Source organism: Ambystoma mexicanum, chromosome 2p (genome assembly GCF_040938575.1).
Source record: "Ambystoma mexicanum isolate Mex_15411 chromosome 2p, UKY_AmexF1_1, whole genome shotgun sequence".
Lineage (NCBI taxonomy): Eukaryota > Metazoa > Chordata > Amphibia > Caudata > Ambystomatidae > Ambystoma > Ambystoma mexicanum.
The window spans coordinates 1,428,111,623-1,428,134,545 of NC_090923.1; the positions used below are offsets into that span (position 1 = coordinate 1,428,111,623).

General features: G+C 43.2%; 1 protein-coding gene across 1 annotated transcript in view; it reads right to left on the reverse strand.

Moving 5' to 3' along the window:
* Positions 1 to 541: 541 nt before the first annotated feature.
* KCNH2 (potassium voltage-gated channel subfamily H member 2) overlaps positions 542 to 22,923 on the reverse strand; it is a 1,778,384-nt gene continuing 1,756,002 nt past the window's right edge. Inside the window, exons 13-15 of the mRNA XM_069645957.1 lie at positions 19,308 to 19,494; positions 17,062 to 17,260; positions 542 to 16,296 (exon numbers count right to left, since the gene is read on the reverse strand). Coding sequence (XP_069502058.1) covers positions 15,991 to 16,296; positions 17,062 to 17,260; positions 19,308 to 19,494 — 692 coding nt within the window. The 3' untranslated portion in view covers positions 542 to 15,990. The remainder of the gene's footprint in view (positions 16,297 to 17,061; positions 17,261 to 19,307; positions 19,495 to 22,923) is intronic.

The window sequence follows — 22,923 nt, forward strand, 5'->3', positions numbered from 1 at the left end:
AACATAGAGCACATCATACAGACGGAAGGGTGTACCCCAAGGATAGTTAATCCTCAACAGGAACCTGGTGTGTGTGTGTGTGTGTATATATATATATTATATATTTGCTCCAATAAATACAGCAAGATGATACCTTAGTTAGGACAAATAATAATGTATTCAAAAGCTTTAATGATTTTCAAATTACCTCATCAGGCATAGGAGGAGAATGAGGCTCTTGGAATAGCAGGGCAGCCCAAGGATTCACCTCAGGAAGATCTTATCTGTTTGTGTCTGCTTCTTCACAAGGAGCCTTACACTTCAGAAGTTCCCGCCATGAATTCCAGTCACAAAGATTTAACTGGGGCACTGAAAGCAACATGCAAGCAGGCAAGAGGAAAAACAACAGTGCTGGGCTGCTCTCAAAGAGGCATGGAGGAATGGGCAAGAGTGTCAATCATAGCATGTGCAAACCTACTAAAGTCCTGTATGTTTTATATATATATATATATATATATATATATATATATATATATATATATATATATATATATATTACAACACTTCCACACTAACTATAGCTCATAGGTAAGACACATATCACATCAATACAGCAGAGAAAATGTATTAAAAAACATCAGATGGAGCTATCTTTAATGCATTCAAAATGGAGAAAAAAAAACATGTATCGCAAAGGATATTTACATGGTCAACCAATAAAAATACAATGGTAAAACAAAACGTAAACTTAACAAGAAGTGACTTAAACAATATTGATAAACTTATCTATACGCAAGACAACATCATTCACACAGAACTACAGTAATAGCCAGCCTAAATTCAGCCCATATAAATGTAATCAGAAAATATGGTTTAACTCATACTTCAATGTTACATGTATATATATGTATATATATATATATATATATACTCCAAACTACTTTGCTCCACAATGAACGCACGCAGCGAAAACGCGCAGGTGACAGTACTTGCGACTGAGCAAGTTGCATTTTTTAAATTTCCATACTCCTGAGTCAAGCTTTTCAGTGTGCCTGTTTGCAATAAATACAAGAATGTCTAGTCCCTCATTTGTTTCTCCACCATTTGTGTTGCCCATTCACTGCTTTGACCATAAGTGGCAGCCATCTGTTTACATTTCGAGTATTTATAGACCTAGTGTTTGATGACCTTAAGAAACTAGGTGAAATAAAATTTGTGGGAAAATACAATTTGAATATGAAAAACTGGGAAGCCATGAATGCACTAAGAAATTATGACACCACTGTCATAAAACCCTTAAATAAGGGGGGAAATGTTGTACTAATGGACAAATCAAGTTAAATGGACGAACCAACACACCAACTAAAACATCCAAAACAATACCAGAGATTAGAAAACAACCCAAAACAAGAATACCAAGTAGCATTTGAGGAAATGACAAACAGATGGCTAGAACATGGGCTATTAGATTGGGAGGAAGGAGAATACTTACGGGTCAAAAATCAAGTGACATCAATGATTGACTTTGTACCTAAGGTATATAAAAGGTTACAGAAACCCCCAGGGAGACCAATCATCTGGGCCATGGGATTGCTCTTGGAAAAAACCTCCAGATACATTGACATTGACAAATACTTGACAAATATTAATTTCCGTTTGTATCCACACTTCCCTCGTACATCAGAGATACGATGGAATTTCATTAGTAGAATACAAGAAATACCATGGAATGAAACGTACCTACTGGCTACACTGTATGTGGTATCTTTATATACCAACATTGTTCACAAAATCAGCGTGTTATAGAGGTCACTCACAGATGGTACTGGAAATGTTAAAATTCTGTTTAGAATATAATGTATTTTATTTCATGGTAAGTACTACAGACAGTCATATGGCACCGCTATGGGAACGCCATTTGTGCCTGCATATGCTAACCTGCATATGGCAATATGGGAAAAAGAAATATTGCACATGGAAGATCTACAGAAGTACACACACAGAATACAGCTTTGGACACAGTACATAGATGACCTGTTTATAATATGGGAAGGAACACCTAAAGAATGGTCAGAGTTTGTATTGATTATTAATAACAATATTAATAATCTAAAGTTCACTGAAAAGCACCATCAGGAAAACATTGTATATTTAGATATAAATATAAAAATAGTGCACATGAACATACAAAGTGAAATACACAGAAAAGAAACAAGCATAAATGCTGCATTACATGCTGAGAGTGGCCATCCCAAAAACCTAAAAAGAAGTATACCCTATGGTGAGTTCACTCGCATCAAAAGAAACTGTTCAGAAAAGAAAGAATGCATACAATCTTCCAGTGAAGCAGCATGCAGGTTCAAAGAAAGAAAATACCCCAAAGAGATGACTTATTGGTTATCAAAATAAGGAAAATGATAAAGAAGAAAAAAGGGATACACTACGGTTTATAATAACATATAATCAATGGTCTGGAGCAATCTAAAAAAATCCTTGATAAACATTGGAGAGTCCTTAAGCAAGATAAGGACATGGCAGATCATATAGGAGCAAGGGCAGTGATAACTTATAGGAAACCACTATCGATAAGAAACGTGTTAGTCCCATGCTTCCTAGCACAGAAAAACAGCAAGATAAATTGGTTGTCCACGAAGAAATTAGGGTTCTCAAAGTGCCAAAAGTGTAAAATGTGCAGGTATGGACTGAATGCTACAGAATATAAACACCCACAAACAGGGAAGACTATAAAGATTAAACAGCATTAGACATGTAGTAGTACCCATGTACTTTATGTTATCATGTGTGGGTGCAACACGTGGTATATCGGAAGCACAAACCATATGGCTAAATTGAGAATACTACAACACCTGCGAGCTATCCAAAATTTCTCGTACCCACTTGCAAAACACTTTGATGAAATCCATGAGAGCTGTGTGGAGACGTTACAATTTTCATTATCCACCAGATACTGCAACATCCAAGAGGGGGAAATAGAGGATTGCAACTGAGGCAAAAAGAATAAAGGTGTATTGTGGACATGAATACTAACATGCCAAATGGCCATAATCTGGACAAAGAATTGTTCATATTTATTGGAAATGGTTAGGCCTTTGTATGGAGTAGGAAGCTGGAAAGGGACAAATACCTAAAGAAAAATCCAAAAATATTTTAAAAAATTGTATCTGTGCAGTATACATTTTAAATAAGAATGTTTAACACTGGGCGTTAATTACTGCATAATGACCATTAAGATGTGGATGAAACATAGGCATTAGCACTATAAGAACATGTCCCAATTGCAAAATGTGCACACTGAAAGCACCTTAGTATTATACACCATTATGGATTTCCACTTTGAGAACATGCACTAATTGCAAAGTGTGCACACTTACAGCACTTTAACATCATGCACCTTTGGGGATTTGTTTAAAATCAAGCAACTGAATTTGCACGCAGAGGCCTTATGGATTCTAACATTGAGGTATAAAATGTGAAAGATGAAACGTGATATTTTGGATTCCTGTTATAGTAATGTGTAGCTCCGGATAACAATGTGGATTTTATTGATGAAGCACTAAGCACTTCATTAATACTACAATGATTAGTGCACACAGTGGAGCTAGTCTGTGAAAATACACACACAGAAAGCATGCAGACATCATGTACCCTTATGGAACAGTTTTAGAACATGTAGAGCTTGCAAGCCTAGGCACTATGCACTATAATGCTGAAGCATGAGGCAGGAAAGATGGTATATGAGACCTCTTATTTCTTGTGTAGTAAAATAGTGTGGATTTTACTTAAAGCCTTATGCACTTTAGCAATACTGCAACAACATACAGTACAATGAAGTGATGCAGGGTCAAAGGTTGAACATATGTCATGATGATAATGTGTAAAGAAATAGCACAGGCATTTAAAAGGACCTTTAAAATGTGCAATCAGATACAGTACATAATGCTATTTAACGGATCTGCCAAAAAACATGTGGGTGTTGAAAAATGAGGCATCGTGTCTTGAAAACACGTGCCAGAATGTCTAGCAAAAAACAATACACAAAAAGAACAAGAAAATATTTTATTGAAAGCACTGTGTACTTTATTGACAGTGAAATAATATTATATTGTATACTGTGAAGATGGAGATTCTTAGAATTGTGGTGCAATACAAAGAAAGACTCATAAAAGTATGGGAATGATGAAACAATGTACTGGATGGACACAACACGTTTGAAATGTTACAAGATGGCTGCCAGTAATGGCCAAAGCAGTGAATGGGCAACCCAAATAGTGGAGAAACAAATGAGAGACTAGAAATGCGTGTATACATTGCAAACAAACACACTGAAAGGGTTGACTCAGATGAAGCCCGGTAGAGGGTGAAACACACCCGTTTTTTAAATGCTTGATAACATCATATGGTGAATTAAAAATGTAATTGAAATCCAATTGCCGTCTATGGTATCGCTGCTGCTGCTAAAAGGATTGCTCTGAAGAGTGCGGTTCAAAAAAATGGGGAGACCCAGAAGGATGGAAATATATATAATTCTTCAAAGAAAATATTTGTCATTTAAGTGCCAATTTAGTGTAGCAAACAATTTCACAAATCAATCTATTTTCAAAGATTGATGAACTTAAGTTTTGGCTTAATAGCTTATAAATAATGACCTAGATTTCTTCAGGACTGGTAGCTTTGTTAGTTATTTCCACAATTGTCCGTCTGTTACAGCTTGTTAGGCATTGATTCATTTAATGAACCAATGTTCATAATGAGCCACCAGCTTCAAATATGGCTGTGATTTTATTCTAAGCAAATTCTTCGTCATAAGCTGCAACCAAACTATATATTTTATGGCAGAGGAGGTGCTGATTTAAAACACACATAAATTGACATTAGAGATTACCAACTAATGTTGCCGTTCATATGAAACAATAAGCCCGTGCACCTCGCAGATTGCTCTCAAGTTTCACTAGGACAAGGGCAGGATTCATAGGCCCTGAGGCTCAGGCTTACTTTGATCAATGCATATTTATATCCTTCCCAAGATTGGTTTAGTCATGTCTTTGGGGGATTCAAGTGCTTTCACTATTGACAGTGTATGCTTTACCAAAGCAGATATCCGATGTGATAAGTTTACTATTTCTAGTTCAGGTGGATGCAGATAGCTCCAATTGACTTTTCTAATGAATTGCCTCTGCTGTACTGGTATGATGGATGTGTTGCTTAGGAGTTATAAGTAGTACAGAAGTGCTGTACAGTTATCTTTTATATAAGAGAATTTGCTTTGCAGTCCATAGCAGTACTCTCGGAAGGAACACATGCCACCTTACTGGCAGAACATTAACTGCATTTGTGAAGGCCCTCCGGTATTGCTCTGGCAATTGCCTGACGCTGGGACGTCTATAATGGAAGTGAAGAAACCCTTGTGTTACTAAGGTAACAGCCTCCCCCGTAGAATCCTACAGATGTGAATGTCCCCAATTTTACTCAAGAGAACCCCCTCTCTTCCTCGGGGCAGTGATTCTATGTGCATTTGTATTTTATATTTATGTATTGCAGTGATATGGGTTTCAAACAAAACATTTACACAGCATCAAGCAGAGTCACTGCAGTCCTGGATTCAGGTGCCATACAAAATGAATTCACAAGCATGGACATATTGAAAAATTACCTGGCATTGATGGAGGCTTTGGAGAAATACAGTGATGGACATCTACTCAGACATGAGAGGGGGGAGGGATTGTAGAGGTAGGTGGTCATGGTTGCCAAAATGGAAATAGGTGGCATTTAGGAGGGTGCTCCTATAGGGTGAATGACAGGAGAAGGGGTTTTGAAGCTATTTGAAGAACTGGATGGAAGTGGTCATTTTCATGTCAAAGGAAGAGTATTACAGGGAAGGGGGCAAGGAAGAAGAAGTGGAAGCGAGAGGGTGCACAGGGTCTGCATTAGAGGTAGGAAGGTAGATGACTATTGTTTTTAGAAGAGTTCAGTTGAGAAGAGTTGAAAAAAAATGCGGTATCATCCACAAAGTGTTGGAAGAAGAAGCTGAAGCAGGAGGTACGGTTGTTGCAGGGGGAGGATTAGAGCGTGATGAGCACACATCCTATGATTGAGCCTCAATGAGCCCAAAGTGGGAGAGGAGTGGGGTCCGAGGTGCTCATGTTCTAATAGATATGAATGATCAGCACGTGTCAATCCAGCAGAGAGCGGAGTCCTGGATTCAGAGGTTAGTGAGGATTTGCAGAAGAGAGGAGTGGTCCACTGTATCAAAGGCAACAGAGAGGTCTAAAAGAATGAGGATTGAGGAGAGCCCTGAGTGCTGAGCAGAAGAGAAGTCAGTGATCTAGGCCAATAGGGCCTCATCATTATGTGTTCCTCGGGTAATAGACACACTTTGCCAGGGCTGGAGAGGCAAAGCACCTCCAGTATTAGATGGCTAACAGACTCACCTAGCTACAACCTAGGTACCAATATCACTTCGTCAGGGCTTTTAGAGCAAAGACACTACAGTGTTACTTAAGTAACAGACTCAGCCCCCCCAAGCAGCATAAATGGAAGCCTCCATCTTACTCAGGCAACTGACTCACACACCCAGGGAAGCAAATGTTTATCCGCTCCGGAGTTGCTATACTAACTGGCTGACCCTACATATGTTGATACTACCCAGCGTTACTACTCTAACATGATCACTCTTCCAGGGATGACGTTATGAAGGTCTGCAGTAATCTTGGGGTAACAGGTTCCTGACATAGTGATGCAAACGAGAAAGACCTTCAGTGTACAGGGAAATTCTAAATGACCTATGAGCACACGTTCTTCTACAATAGGCACACCCACATTAATCTAATTTCAAATGCCATCTACAACAGCAGGGGCCACACTTATCTTTTTGACCAATGTCAAGTACTGTAAACAGGGATATTCACAGTATCATATGTGTAATGGTATGCATCCTCATTCTGAGGGTGTGATGTGAGTCAAAGCAAGTGTGGGACATCACTTTCAGTAATGGATATGAGGAATGTAGCACCTCCTATTATTTGACCAGAGTCAATGTGGTGCATCCCTTTTGGTGGGAACTGAAGGGTTACAGTCAATCTTGCTATGACATAGACATTATCACCTAGATGCAGAAGGACATCGCAGCTTCACAGGGAACGTGGCAAGAAGGGTCAGAGCCTGGGCTGTGTAACTTCCTGTCTTAAGGATGGGCCATGACGGCCTTACTCGATCATTGGATGATGGTTGTGGAGTATGTTTAAATGGTCAGTGTACTTGTCAGCATGCATGGTGTGAATGCATAGTCAGCTGCGTGTGAGGCACCAGGAGAATTGTCTGAGGAGTGTTTACTCAGTGGAGGCCAGAGGAGTGTTCAGTATTCAGAGGGGATCTTGCTCCTGTGGCCCATGAGAAGGGGGGCAGCGTATAGGTAGATAGCCTACGTAGAACGTCCGTCTGTGGGTGTGGGGGCAGCCACAGAACTTGTCAAGCAAATTGTGCATGAACTTGATGCTCCCTCTCCTACAAAACCCCCTCAAACGAGATCACCCCCGACCACCCCTCAACAAAGAGAGTTCCATATCCAGGGTTGCGAGGATTCAGGTCCCTGAGGTGAGCTACATGCAAACTGAAAACAAAATAGTGGGTGGCCTAGTGTGAGGAGGCTGGGGAGTGGCTGCTAAAGCAGGCCCCTCCCGTTCCTCTTGTGTTTCTGCTCTGTGCGAATTGACAGGCTGATCCCTTGCAAGCTTGAGTGAAAAATGTAACTCTACTGACGGTACTCAATGTCGGATGGGTTACCCTGACTTTGTCCTTACAGTGTTTTTTGTCACACTTCAAAAAGAGAATGCGTCGAAGAAACAAATTCGGAGTCTGATTAAACTATACCACAGACAGATTGCCTCCTTGGTGAACAAGAATTAGGCATTGCCTATAGCTTTATTATGTATTAGGATATTTTAATATTGCAAATAATTACATGTAAGAATTAATGTAATTCATAATTAATTGCTCTTATGAACTATGTTGATGAACTGCTAAATGAATTCGCGTTTGATGCACTTTAAAAATATATAATCAATTAACAGACTTGTAAAATAATTAAAATACACATCGTGTGTACTCAAACATATGCCAATGCAAACTCCAGTATTTTGGAAGTACAAAATGAAAAAGCACAAAGGGACTGAGGCAATTTAAAAAAAAATGCTCTAATATCTCGATGTAAATTGCCTTATCCTGGTGGGCATTTTTGGAGTAAATTGTGGCCCAAAATGACAGTGAGGCCGAAAGACGACTAGCCCTCAGGGAACAAAGAGGAACTATTCTGGCATGAATTACTTATTTGTGTGAACGTGAGTGTCACTAGTTAAATAATGGATTATGTTGCCCTGGGGATATGTGATATTAGCAGCTATGAGGCTGTTCTTCATGACTCTAGCAGTCTAAATGACAAGCTCATCTTTGACGAGCTGTCCCTGGCAGAATAATGCCTAGAATAAATAAGCAAAGGTGCCAGGAAAGTGGATAAAGGAGAACAATGGGAGGGAGTGTAAAAAGGAAATCAAAAGAGCTGAAAGCCCAAGCTGTGGTGGTGGGTGCTGGTGGGAAATCATGATTTGTGGGTGGTTCGCCCCCACACAATAATGTAAAAAAGAAATGAAAACCGACCTAAAATAAAGGACAGCAAAACTAGCCCATTTTGACCCATTTGTCACAATAAGCAATTCGTCTTTTCACATATATAACTGATGAGGCAGGGTTTGTCTTGTGAAGGATGGAGACATATACAAACATAGATACCGAACTCAGGCTTGCTGATTTAATTGACAGAACTGGTTGAGCGATCACACATGACACTCCATCCAGATGGTCAACTCCTTTGTACATGCAACTGAGCACAAACCAGAGGGTAATTTACTTTCCATGGGTAAGGCTCAGAAGCCGATCCCAAGATTTAATTTAGTTTTAAATATTCATCATTAAGTTTCACATTTAAAACACTCTTTCTTCTACAATGATAAAGGAGTCAATGGATATTCACTCTATATAATTAATTCATGAAACCGAACAAAGACTTAAATAAGAACTACGTTTGGAGCGGCAGGGACATTTGCCATGATTGAATGACATATGGAAGAAATGGAAGTAGGAGCTTTTAATTCTATCAATAGCACTCTATGCGCAGGACCATGGTGTTCCGATGAGGTAAAAAGTGTATGTGCACGAGGTGAGCCCCCAGATACCATTGCAAGCAAGTGGAATCCAAAAAATAGGAATGCTTCTGGAGACAACTAGAGAAATATCTTTATAAATTACATTAAATCTTCATAGACAGCCTTTTCAAATCAGGGACTGCTGGAAAAGTCCAGAGGTGCTGTAATGTATGAATGAATTTGAGATGGATGTCAACGTTTCTATGCTGATCTCCAAAATATTATTAATTTGATGTTACATTTGGTAGATGTTTTGAATCAGGTACTTACACTGTTGGGAGACATCAGAGAAAATGATGTCTCAGGAACCTCACAATGCATGTTATGTCCACTATATCGAGATACATGTAAAAACAGCTTAACTAATAAGACGCGGAGTAGATGACATAATGTATATGAGTCTGTGCCAATGTAATTTCTGATAACTGATCTTAGGCAGATAACATTTTAACACACCAGGGTACCTAAACTCATTGGAAAATATTCCATCCTGAATACTGACATAATTGATTCAAGATAGATACATGTAACACATAGAGTTAATACAAATCTCTCTATATATAAAATGCTTAGGTATGTTTCTGTACTCAGCTGATGCAATTTATCATTCTTAGGTTGTACTCTGTTGTACAAATGGCAAAGTGTATCTCTGTGTGCCCTTCCAATTCAACAACAGCTATCAGTTTAACAAACAGAATGAGCACAGTTCCATGTGGTCACCTTCACCTTCTACTATTGCAAACATTCAGAATATTTTCAAGTTAGTTCTTTCCACCACCACTTCTCTCCACACAGGGCAAGGCCATTCCAGTGTCAATGAACAGTTAATTACCAGCTCAATGTTGCAGTCTCTAAAGAGCAAAACGCTGTAGAACAAATGCCTCCTCATGAGCTAATACTGAAAGTAGGTGCTGTAAATATGCTACTATGCAATCTTATGCCATCACAGGGACTCTGCAATGGATCAAGGCTGACAATTACACATCTACAAAGACACATCATAGAGCCCAGTGTAATCAATGGAATGTATATACTGTTCTTATACCATGCATACCTTTCATTCCATGTGATACAAAAATGCCTTCCAAATTCAATAGAAGATAGTTACCAAAACGTTTAGCCTTTTCAATGACCGGTAATATGTCACAGGGACCTATGCCCCATTCCTGGAAGTGATCAGTGGTGACCATTAATAAGTCACAGGGACCTACGCCCCCTTTCCTGTAAGTGATCAGTGGTAATTCTGATATTTAAGAAGGGGGACAGAAGTAACCTTATAAATTAACAGCCGATATTGACCTTTAAGATATGCTAGAATGGCATATGTTACACTGGGAACGGCTAGTATACAAAAATTAGTTGATTGAATAGAAATGTACAACTAAAATGTGTAGATGGATTGTGGATGTTAGATTCATATTTGTAAAATGTACTCTTAATGAAGAAGTGAGGAATTCTTTGATCACTTATTCAAAAGTGTGAACACAACTGGAAGGAGGTGTGCAGATACATTATTTCCAAATGTTTCATGTTGCACATATTGATGTTTTAAGAGTCGTGTGGGGTATTGATGAAATAATCAGTGTAACCATTGTTTATATTTCACTTTATATTGCTTATGGGAGGGGGTTGAGCGATAACATGTCTGATGATTATATCAACACGTATATTTAAGAAAATAAGTTAAATAATTGTAAGATTGAAGTATGCTTTTGCTTAAGTTAAAAAAGGGTATGCAAGGGAACTGGGTGTGATGTACCTTTACACTGTGCACACTATTTGTCCCACAGTAAAGTAACCCTATCGAGAGGGCAGGCATGAGGTATTGATTACTGTGATCTTGTAGAAAGCCACTGTCAGGTAGACTGAATAGTACTATATGTGTATAGCTGTACAACACTGTTAGAGTTAATTCTATCCCTGGCCCACACTATCAAGAGCTCCCGGCACTTTTAAGTGATCTATTAACTCAGGCAACCTACCTCTAGGAATGGGTATTGATGTGCCTCATTATCGGAGGTAAGGATTCCTATTGACCAGTTTCCTCAGGGTCACATCTGGTGTCTGCTTTAATATGAGCCAGAAATCTGCAGTCTTGGTCAACATGGAGAGCAAAGGACTAGGTCGCTATTCATCTGAACAGAGGGGCATCTCCACTATCTAAGGTTCAAGGTTAACATTTAAGTGCTCTTCTATTACAGAGTAAAGGAGTAAAATAACACCAGCTAGTATCACCATAATCTTGCAAGCTTACCCATCTGTATAAAGCATAAGCACATAGACACAGACATGCAAAGACAAATGTGCACACACACACTCACACATGCGCACACACACACACTCACGCATATTAAACATATAAAAGAAGGGCACACACTGTGACAAAACCAGTCATCTCCAGTTTATCATAAGCAGAAAACACACATCTCTGAAGCAGGTTCATAGCTGCAGAATACATGGATGCAGAGGGGGTGGGGGGAAATGATCGATTAAGGTTGTGTCCTCTCTAACGCTGTTTGATACAGTGTATTGTCTTTCTAATAATAATATAGAGACCTAGAATCCCAGTCCTGGAATGCATTACGTTTTAAAACACATGCTTAGCACATTGATTGGAATGTTAAGAGAGGGCGAATGAAGAGCGCATTTAAAGAACGAGCAATGGGCATAGGTGGAGCTGGTGGGGGAGGGATGGAGGGATAGGCAGAGGAGCATGGAACAGGCCTCGAGTAAAGGTGAGACGAACAGCACTGGCACAGCAATAGGATGGAAGGAGTTTTGACCTTGCAGCAGGGCAATACATCAAGCTATAATACCCGAGTGCTTTACAATGTGATTGGTCAATAGACAGTCAATCACTGATACTCAGATTCTTAAGTCAATATTGCTGATTTCTCCATGGTGCCCATTTGCGTAGCTGTAGAGACTCACTGTCCCATTGTACATGTTTCAAGTTGGATAACAAAGTTATAAACAGCTAATACTTTGGAACATTTGGAATTAAGTTGTATTGGAGTGGGGCGAAGGGTATGCCAACTTATCTATGTTTACATTTCCAAGACAAGGTTCGTTAATAACATGTTTTCCCCATACATGAGAAGTCCCTTTACAAAGATGGAGCATGCCCAGCTTTATAAATAGTCCAACAAGTAACCATATTAATGTGCAAATTGAGGGCGTCTATTGTTTTTAAAAGGCAAAAGGCTATGAAAGAAATAAGGGGAGAGAGTGATAGTTTATGCCACAAATGTTTTGAGTGATTTCCTGATTTTTTAAATCATACTGTGTTCTGTGTGGATCATGCAATAGGAAGATCACTGGCATATCATTAACTAACTATGGATGGTAAGTTTCAGAACATGTATGGTATTAATGCCCCTCTGGGAATCAAATTCACCTCTAACAACAATTTAGCCTTCAACCTATGGCCATACTGTGGCTGTCGGCTACACTGATTTGTCAGCTCACTAGCAGCAGTGTTGCCACATCAAATGACCCACAGAACAGGTGAGATCACTACCATTATTTACTAGATCCGAGGTCATGAATGCTTCAACAGTCGACTTTGCTCTGCTTCTGTTTCCCTACTGTGGCTCTGCTCCATAGGGCAAGTGAAAGACAGTAACCATTTTAAAGACCAAATTGCTGGTTCATTTTCGCACTTTAAAGAATTGGAATGTTCACTGTGCAACAAAAGAGAACGGGGCAGCAGTGGGCTATAATGACACGCACAGTCTCACAGAGCTATGCGGTCACTGCCTAAAAAATGTTCTTTTTTATTTTCGCACATTTCAACACAATTATATGCTGGGGGTCGGTGGAGGGAGAGCCCCTGCAGCCTACCCATACACCTCTCAAATGATTTATTGCCCCAACCCCCCCACCATTTATAATAGTGCCTTAAAATATTCTGCATTTTCGGATTCTGTATTTGGGCCACGAAATGATGGGGTAATACCCTGCTCCCAAGATTCCGCCTCACTCCTCCACAGTGCATGAGCCTCCGTCTCTCCCTTTTCACTTTGCTACTCCTCAGCCATGCATCTCTGCCCACCTTCACAGGGAAAGGTTCAGGCAGTGAGACTGTGTATCACCCATCATTTCGCTCGTGGAACAGTGCTGAGGGATCCTTGCACCATCTGAGCTTCACACAGAAATGTGTTGCTGTATAATCGGCCTGTGTCACCTACTGTTGCTGCTTCTCAGTGCCTGGCAGAGGGGGGCAGGGTATGAGGTTGCAGCGGCGGTCAGAGGCGGGGCTGAGGAAATACTTATGTGGGGGGGGGGTAGGGCTGAGAAGTCATCGGATAGGGTCTCAAGTGGTCACTCAGGAAGGGAACTGTATCGCGACTAGCCTTCTTTTATTGCAGTCTTTACTTTTAAGGTGCAAAATGTACTAGTCTTTTTATAAACCCCTCACCACGGACCATCACTTGCCCCCTCTATTTCACCTCGCCTATGGCTCCGGTGTGTAACCTGAGTGGCAACCAACCAATAAGCGGCGTGCCGTTCGGTGGCAGCCTTCAAAACTTAATGAAGCGGAGTGAAGGTGCTGCCCCGGTGACATTGTTACACTGTTGCCCTGATGATGCAGAGCACCATGTTGCCGAAACATGTCTGCAGGAGCTTTCCACATTGGCATACGATCGTATTCATTCATGGGCCAACCAGGTAACCTAGGATTTCATTCCCAACATGCATTGGTCTGTGAGTTGCCAAAGCTTGGTTACCATGGTGTGCAGAGGTGCGGCGGTGCATGGTGCTCGCTCCCGAGGGCAAGACATTCAACACTAAAGCAAACTTAATAGTGGGAATCTGACCCACCAAGGACTACTTTTCCTAAGAATCAAAACTTTGGCTTGTGTTTGGGACATTTCAAACACAATCTCAGTATGAAACAGAAAAAAGCTACACCACATTCAAAGGTATACATTTCAAGACTCGCCCACTTCATGTATTGCAGAAAGGGCCCCGCAGGAGTAAGAGAATAGATGTGGGTGAGGCAGCACAACCTGAATGTTGGGCGGGCAGTGGAATATTTCTGTAGGACTGGTCATGTCAATTACTTAAAACTCAATGCACAGAACAGCCATCTCACCTTCCTAGCTACAGCTTTCTGGCAGCAGTCATCATATTTCAATGCTACAGCTGGGAAGACCACACTGCAACCCATGTGGTAGCCTTCAAAGAACACGGTGGCATCCCCATGGGTCAGGTTCTCATAGGCTATCCTGATCATCCTCCACCAAAGCCACCAGGAGCTTTCAGGCCCCACTGAGACATCACCAGCAGGACTGTGGACGGTCCTCCAAACACGTTCAAAAGCTAGGAGTTTTCAGAGCCTCCAGCCAGAACCCTGATGTTCAAAATGCTACATTTCCAACTAAACATAAAAGGCAGGCGGAGCAGACAGCTGCAAACCCCAGCCACATGCAGAAAAGCAGGCGCTGCATGGAGGCATGACCTAGAAAATAGACGGCAAGGGCTTGCAAGGAACACAAGAAACTAGATTTCGCCATCTTTACCACAATCCCATGAACAAGAGAGATGCCCAGACAGACGATGGAGATCAGGAGTAGCAGCTTAGCAACAGTTGTTGCATTAAATCAATTTCAGTGTTTGTAGTCCTGTTTTCTCCATTGGGCACCCTGACCTGCCACAACCACACCACTCCTTCGGCATCAGCTGAATGGACAATTCCAAAGACCCCAAATGTGAGTTCCCTGTTCCCTTGCTTCTCGTCCTTCGAGCGGCCTCCCAAGGGTTGCAGCAGCATGCTGATATGTTCCCAAGTAACACATGGCTATTCTGTCTGGTTTGGATTTATTATACTGTAATTATTATTATTACTAATATTATTATCTTCATCAATATATTATTAACATTTATGATTATTATTTTCCTTAGCACAGGTAGATTAGGCCTTGCTCCTGGCCAAAGAGGTTCGTCTTTAGAGGCGGTGGTCATTTCCTGTGGGTTTATGGAACCCTTCCAACTTTGTGCTTTGAGAGCTGCTGAATTCTCAGCTGACCTGCCCTTACCCTGTCATTTCTCCTTGCCTCATGCTAACACCACCCCGAGTTGCCACGAGAGGACTGTTAGACCAGCTAACATCTCTAGGCATGCTGTCCAGCGAACACAATGTTCCTGCTCAGGATCGATGCAATAGAGACAGGCAGGAAGGTTGGAATTCTAAGTCGGAAAGCCGGCCCCAAAGAGTGGGACCAAATAGACTCGAATGTGCCATGTCGTGCACATTACTCCCTTCCCCACCGTACACCTCCCCACTCTAAGTCTGACACGTTTGACTGCTATGTTGTCAACCTTCACACACCTACCACCATTCTCCAGGTGTGCCTGCCTCTTCACCGCGTAGGCACAGATACATTTTAAATAAATGGTCCTTGTCCTCCAAGGAAGTCCCGACTGGTGTGGAGTTTTCTCAGACAGCAAAACCATGCCTGAGATGACTTATTTCATCTTCCATCAAAAGTAAAGGCCTGGCACCCACAGCAGCAGACAATTAGAAGAGGTGTCCAGATAGGATAGCAGTGGATAGAATCCATCTTTTCGACCGATCCGCTCTATCACAATCCAATGGCGGTCGCATAATGCAGGACAAGCCGCCACGTACTCCCATCCTTTTTCAGTGCTATGAAACATCTTTTCCTCTCTGCCAATGAGGTTTCTCCAGAGGTAAGATGTGCTACAAAGGGCTTTGCAAAGGTGAGCTTTTCCCTTCTTATCTGCCATAAAATTAACTACGCACCCCAAGCAAGAATGGTATGTTCCACCCCTAACTCCCGGGGTCAGAGGGATGTCTCTGTGGGGTCCGCAGGTCCAGAGGGTCACCCAGCTGTTCAGGCAGGGAGAGGCGCCTGGAGGTGATGGGAGTGGGAGCAGTCAGGCCGGCACCAAACAGTTCATCCCGTGACGGCACAGAAGGTGGCGGTGGTGGCGGAGGGGGCGGCGCCGGGGGTGGCCCTCTGAGTACTTCTCCTGCAGTATAAACCAGCGGGTTGTCTCTGTAACGTCCCACGTCTCTCAGCATAGACCCGTGTGGTTTCTGCGGGCACTCCTCAGAGCCCGCGCAGTTGGAAACCTAGTAGGAGAAAGCAAGAGAGTCACAATCAGTATGAGGCCAGCTGAAGCAAGACGAGAGAGAGAGAGAGAGAGAGAAAGAGAGAGAGAGAGAGAGAGAGAGAGAGAGAGAGACGCGCAGAAGAGGAGGCAAAGAATGGGGGAGCGAGACGCACACACTAAAGTGAATGAAGTTTGGGGCCTCAAAACTGGTAAAGCACATACAAGTGTAAGTCAGAAGTTAGTGATCTGGGAACATTTAATTTGTAATGCAGGAGGGGAAGTGCAGGGAAAAAGGGTCATTGCAGAAGGGAGAACAGTAGGAAGGGCTTTGTGGGTAGACGGTAGTCAGAGGAGAATCTTTGTTATGAGTCAATGAATGGTAGAACAAGCAGGAAATGTGGGTATGTGAGCACAGAGAGAGCTTCAAGAGAGAAAGCAGCACCTTATCGTATTTGTATTGGTTTTATTGCAAAAAAAAAACTGGTGCATGCACCAGAAACACGTACATATGCAAACATCGCTGCAAGCAGCACAATCCTGCATGCTTTAGGGCAGATGTCAAGTTGAGAATGCCGCAGTTGAGGATGGTGGCAGGGTGGGACAGGGGGTGGGATCACTATAGGCAGGAGGAGACACAGAGGGGTATTTACAGGGGGAGCAGTGATACACAGAAGACACAATAGAAACGCTAAGCGCAAGGTAGAAGTAACTACTGGCAGAGAACAGAGGGTTTTGAAGACAAGGAGGACCATTCGGCCAGTGGAGTTGCTGGTGGCAGCATTACCTGAGAATGGAATGCCAGCCTCTCAGAGTCAATGGAGGTGACAGGCAGCACTGGGTGGCCCCTCCGCTCCCGGGTGTCGCGGAGCACAGCTCCCTGGGGTGGAGATGTCACGGTGCTGTAGGCTGGGGGGACCAGAGCCATCTGCCGCTGGAGGAGCTGCATGATGGTGTTGATGTCAGACGTCATTCGGCTTTCCAACCTGGACCGCAATAGAAAAAGATGCTTAGAGTATTCGGCTGATCAGACATATATATATATATATATATATAGCAGTCCAAGTGGATCAAACAAATAATCAATCAGATTCTATCCTATCCTTTGTACTTCAGGAATCAATAGGTGAACCAGATTGGCTGCCATGAATACTGTAGATGTTAGATGGTTGATCCACTTGCAAGTTCAAGAACAGCTTGGATGTTAGTAAGACGTGAAAAGCCAGCAAGACTTCCTTCAAACCACTGGAATTGGTGAATCAAGACCAAAAGAAGCCAGTCTTTACATTGGCTATGAGGAATTCTACCAAAATCACTGTTGCTCCTGCAGAATGTGATTTAGTTGAAAATAAGACTATACAAAAGGATTCATTGAGGGGCCACACCCCTGTTTCCAGACCGGCAAACTGGGAGTCTGTGTGCCGGGGCCGCTGTGCCCAACAGGTCTGACCTTGGGCAGACTGGACACGGAAGCGCCAGTACTGTTAGCAATGGTGCTGACGCTTCCAAGTCTCCATTCCCATAGAGTCCTATCTGACTTTATGGGAATGGGGACTAACATTTTAGCAGGGCCTGACTTCCCGGACAGCCGCACTTGTAAACTGCCGGTGGCACCGGGAAGGTAGGTGGCAGTACAATTTGACGAGTATGACGGCAATCCACCGGTAGTACCAGCAGGGTTACTGCCGGACTCATAATGAGGCCCATTATCATAGGTGAAAAACACCAACGCCTACCTTCTCATATCCCAACATTTCTATCTCCCTGACTAAAGGGGAAACCCTAGTAATCACAGTTGGATATTCAGACAGGGTCCTAAAGCCGAATGCATGCAGAGTTTTCTTTACCCAGGCCAGCCAAAAGGTCTACACAGATGGCCAAAATGTATTGCAATGTTGCTTTTCCAATATGCAATTTTTAAGAGCGTGATACAATCCCTAGCCGCAGGGGTCCAGAGAGAGTTCCCTTCAATAATGACCTGAGGCTTCTAAGGGTGAAGTCTTCACATACAGTCACAGCTGCACATCATGCCCCAGATTCCAGTGTCAGATGAAGCCACAAAACCAGACATTCGTTGATAGAAATCAAGGGCAGGGGAATCCCCCCTAAATTTCCTATTTAACGTCAGAACCCCACCGGCAGATTGGCCCAATTTATGTGAACTAATTTCCACCTGCAGTCCCCTCCCTGTTTTATTTTCATAGCAGATGGACAGATTTTCAAATTGGCACGCTACTTCTAAACATCAACCATTTACAAAAGACTCTTGCTGAGGCATTTAGCTGGGCCATTTGACATTACCTTTTTGATGGTCTTGTTAACGACCAGATTCTTGCATATTTAGTTGATAGCAATGGTGGCCAGCCGCGTATGCGTTGCTATTACTGTGCAAGTGTACAGTGGTTCTGTGAGAGGGAGCAGCACAGCGTTTTCCAGAAATAGCAGGAGTGGAATCTCCTGGCATCCCCTCCTGGGGGCATCTAGTTGTTGACCAACCAGAAACACCTTCAAATCGTAACAGGGCAAATAGGGTGGGAGCCAACACACCCCCCTGACACTGGTCCTTAGTGAAAATAACCCTGTCAAGTGTTTGCAGCGTTCTGTTGTGCATCACTTACATCCCAGGTAATTGGGACTTAAAGGTGTGCTGTGCCTTTGATGACACCACACTGGATATGGTACAGAGAGCAAAGGAATGGTGTGGGACTTCACAGCAGGCTGTAGCAGTTGCAGGATTTGTACTAAAATGGTAGAAGTATTTAATCAGCCAGCAGAGGCTAAGCTTATGTGATGACTGTCACTTCTGCGTGCATGCTCTTTGAGATTGAAGCATTATTTAAAGGGCCAACTCAAATTCATGCATTTAAATGTAGAAATCAATGAAAAACTGCAAAAGCCAAAACGATTAGCTTGCCAGTGCTTCTTTTCTTTTTCGTTATAATGGTTTTGCTAGACTGACTTATCACAGGATAAGGATACCAGGGTATGGGGGGAAATGTCTGGCACTTTCGGGTGCATTCACCCCATTCTCACCTGCTCAGCTGTTTCTGGAGTAGATCCAGTCTTCGTTCGACGTCACACCTCTGGCGTCGGGTTACCGGGGGCAGAGGGGCATTGAGGGATGCATGGGTTGGGATGGTGCATCGGGGCAGTTCTTGGTACTGCCGCCCCCGGTTGTCTCCCCAAAAGCTGAAAATGTTGGACACTCCAGACAAGGCACCTGTTTAAGAAAAGGCACAACGTAAAAGTGTGTTCCACTCCCCACACCTATCAGCATCTTCTTTCAGCTAACAGTGCACCCTATTAACATTTTAAATAATTTATTTGGGTAATGCAAACCATCATTATTACAGAGAACACTGCGATATCCTGCAGAAAAGTAGCAAAACATTCAGGAGATGGATTGACCCCTAGGTGACACTTGTGAGCATCAACACATGCTTCGGCCCAGCCTCCAACCTATAATCATTGCAGTGTTCCTTAATATCCTAGAAGGTTTGGAGCCCCCTCTCAAAGTCCAATAAGGCTGGGGCAGAATCAGTCACAAGTCAAATGACCAGAAATGTACAAAAACCATATGTTATGAATGTACTACACAACTCCAACAGCTAATACATTATTTCAAACAACAGGATGAACAGAATTAAAATAATTCTAAACACAGATCAAGCTAATAATGGAAGAGTCAACTCTCTAGAGCATTCTCTATGTGAGCAGCCCTGCTGCAATACAGGTCAAGCAAACACACAAAAAGTGAGGAAAGGTACAAAAGTGTCTCAGCATGACTTCAAAGAAAAAAGGGTGGGAGTGAGTATCAGTAGAAGTCTCAAATGTAATAATGCCACACGTGCTAGACTTTTCTTTTGCCATGATATGGCCGGAACTGCAAATTACCCTGTGAGCCCTTTGGTCAACACCGGTAGCTTCGGCTTGTCAGAAACACTGTCTATTCTGCTCCATTAATGCAGCATTGCATAGTGGCCCTTCCCGCCTGGCAAAGGACCGAGGGCCGGCAGGTGCCCAAGGGCATGGGCCAGCACTGACAGGGCCTTCTCGAGCTCCGGCCAGGCCGCCTTAGAGCTTCTCCCGCCACATTAGAGCTTTTCCCTGCGGGGAGGGACGGGGACCCCGCCGGGGGGCGCCCCCAGGACTGCCGCTGGGCTTTGGGCCACGGTCGACCCAGACGTAAGACAGGCGCCCAAGGCTGGTGGGGGGCCAGCAGCCCCACCCAGCCCCCGCTGGAGCTTTAGCAGGGCCCCCCTTTAGAACCATTTCCCTCCGAGGAGGGATGGGGACCCCGCCGGGCGTGAGGACCTTTGTAGAACCCCCGGCACCCATGGCCGGGTTGCACAAGGAATTTTGCAGAAATTATACCTCTATTAAGCTTAATTATTGTGTCTGTTGTAGCTCTTATGACCAAATGGGCTACTCCTCCCATGGTTTTGGCAACTTAACACAATGCAGTTGCACCGGGGCCCTATTAAGCTGAATCTGTGAAGTCCGGAGAGTCACAATACTGTAAATAGCATTCAAGTATTTTCCTAGAGAGAACCCATTTTAGTAGGTTACTAGACTTCATGGGTCAGTAGAACAATTAACTGATGTTATAGTTATATTTTGGTTTAAATTGACAGTTGATGGTTTCCAGATAGCCTCACAGTTTCATGTTATATCTGTATGTCTACGGCATGATGCTAGAATGACAGACCAGTCAAACGATATGTCAGGCACTGGTTAGCTCAGTCCTTGGTCCCTTTTGGGGCACACATCTCGCGAGCCATTGCGTGATACTGGTAGAGCAACAGGGCAGGGTCTAATGGAGTGTTTCCCTTGCATCATTTGGCTCCATATGAACGGCCAAATCACGAGTTTATGTCATGTTCCTGGGATGTGCATGCTCTCCAGATGCTCTGGAGAATCAGAAAGCAAGTGGGGTACCTTTGGTTAGCGGGCAGAGAGGGAAAATGCAAGATAGCTTTGTTTTTGATGTGTGTTGAGTGCACAGGGAAGGCACCCTGAGCTCTACATGCATGCCTGTTTCTATGTGTCCTATATTGAAAGCCTATGGGCTCACAACATCCACAACCACCAAGTGATACAAAACAACGCTATCCGAGCAGCTCTCAACATTCCCAAAAGAGTGCACATAACAGAGGCCAGAAGGACCATCCATTGGTTGCTAGACAAGGAAAGAATTATCTTTAAAACTATGTCTATCACCCACAAATGCATTTCCAACTCTGCCCCCCCTTACCTTGAGCAAAGATTCAGCAAAGCCCAATCCACCAGACCACAGACTGATGGGTACAAAGTGGGGGTCGAGCTTGCCATCAGTGGCAGCCAACCAATGGCACCCCCTCCCACCACACCCAAGGGAAGAACCCTCCTACTGGACCTCCAGGAAGGCTCTTAAAACCTGTCTATTTACCTTAGCACATGCACTTTTACATGGCTACCGCTCTAGCCATTTGCACCTGACTTTTTACCATATTTGAGTTCAACTGGTTGAAACAGCGCCGCGATGTGCCGGCGTTTTGTGCACTTAACAAATATAAAAATAAATACATTCATTAATGACTGGAAGAGGGCTAGGGTGCATTGGACTGGGGCTGTAGTATATAAGATGAGTTGCACAATGCTCTTGTTTGATATCTGCTGTGCTAGTCAGATGAGGTGTGTGAGTGGCTTAGAGACTTTTAATGCGAGAGGTTACTTAAGGGGCTGGTGTACAGCTTAGAGCTGCCATCCGTTGTAGACCTTTCCGGTACAGTACTTGTGAGGAGATGGACTGAGGTACCCTTGAGTGTGCTGCTACTCTGGCAATGGACACTCCGCAGTGACTGCTCCTTTGTGAGAACGGGGGAACATGGGGAGGAGTGAAAGACATGGGGCCTCATTCCAAATTTGCCGGTCCAGTAACAACAGTACCGGTAAGCTTGCCTATACCTTTGTTACCGGACCGGCAAACTACAAGTTCTGCTCGCGGGTGCCTTCTCACCTGCCAGGTCTGACCTGGCTGGCGTACCAGCACCCACGAGCAGACCATGTTGGATGCACCAACACCATTCACGAATGGTCCCGATGCATCGGACCTCCCCATTCCCATTGGGCCTTATGGGGCTCAAATGGGAATGGGGAGCATTTTTTCAGAAAAGCAGTTGGAAAGTGCCCGAGCTCTGACAAGACTTCCTGGTTATCTAGATCTTAAGGCCTCACTAGGAGCCAGGCCTCAAGTCGAGGGTAAACGCGGGTGGACAGAGACTTTTTTTCAGGCATCTGCCCAGTTTTTTCACAGGGCACCTTGATATGCTAATTTCTGGTGGCACCACATTCAATTGGTATGTTAATGAGTCCACCCACTTTTTTCTTTAGGAATTGACCCCTGCTAGGAGCAAAATCGTGCTTGGATGAGATCACACTGCCTAAGACAAGGTCTTCATGTTTGACATTTAGATAAAATATGTTCATTCACATGTGGATGTTCATATAAAAACTCTTGGTTGTTTGTTTATTATATTTCTATTGCGCTCCGGACCCTGGAGTAAAAGGGCGCTTGGTACAAATTACAAGGCACAGTACATGGTAATAAGAAGTGGTATAAGAGCAACAGATATATACAGAATATACAGACAGTAGAGGTAATAGCAAC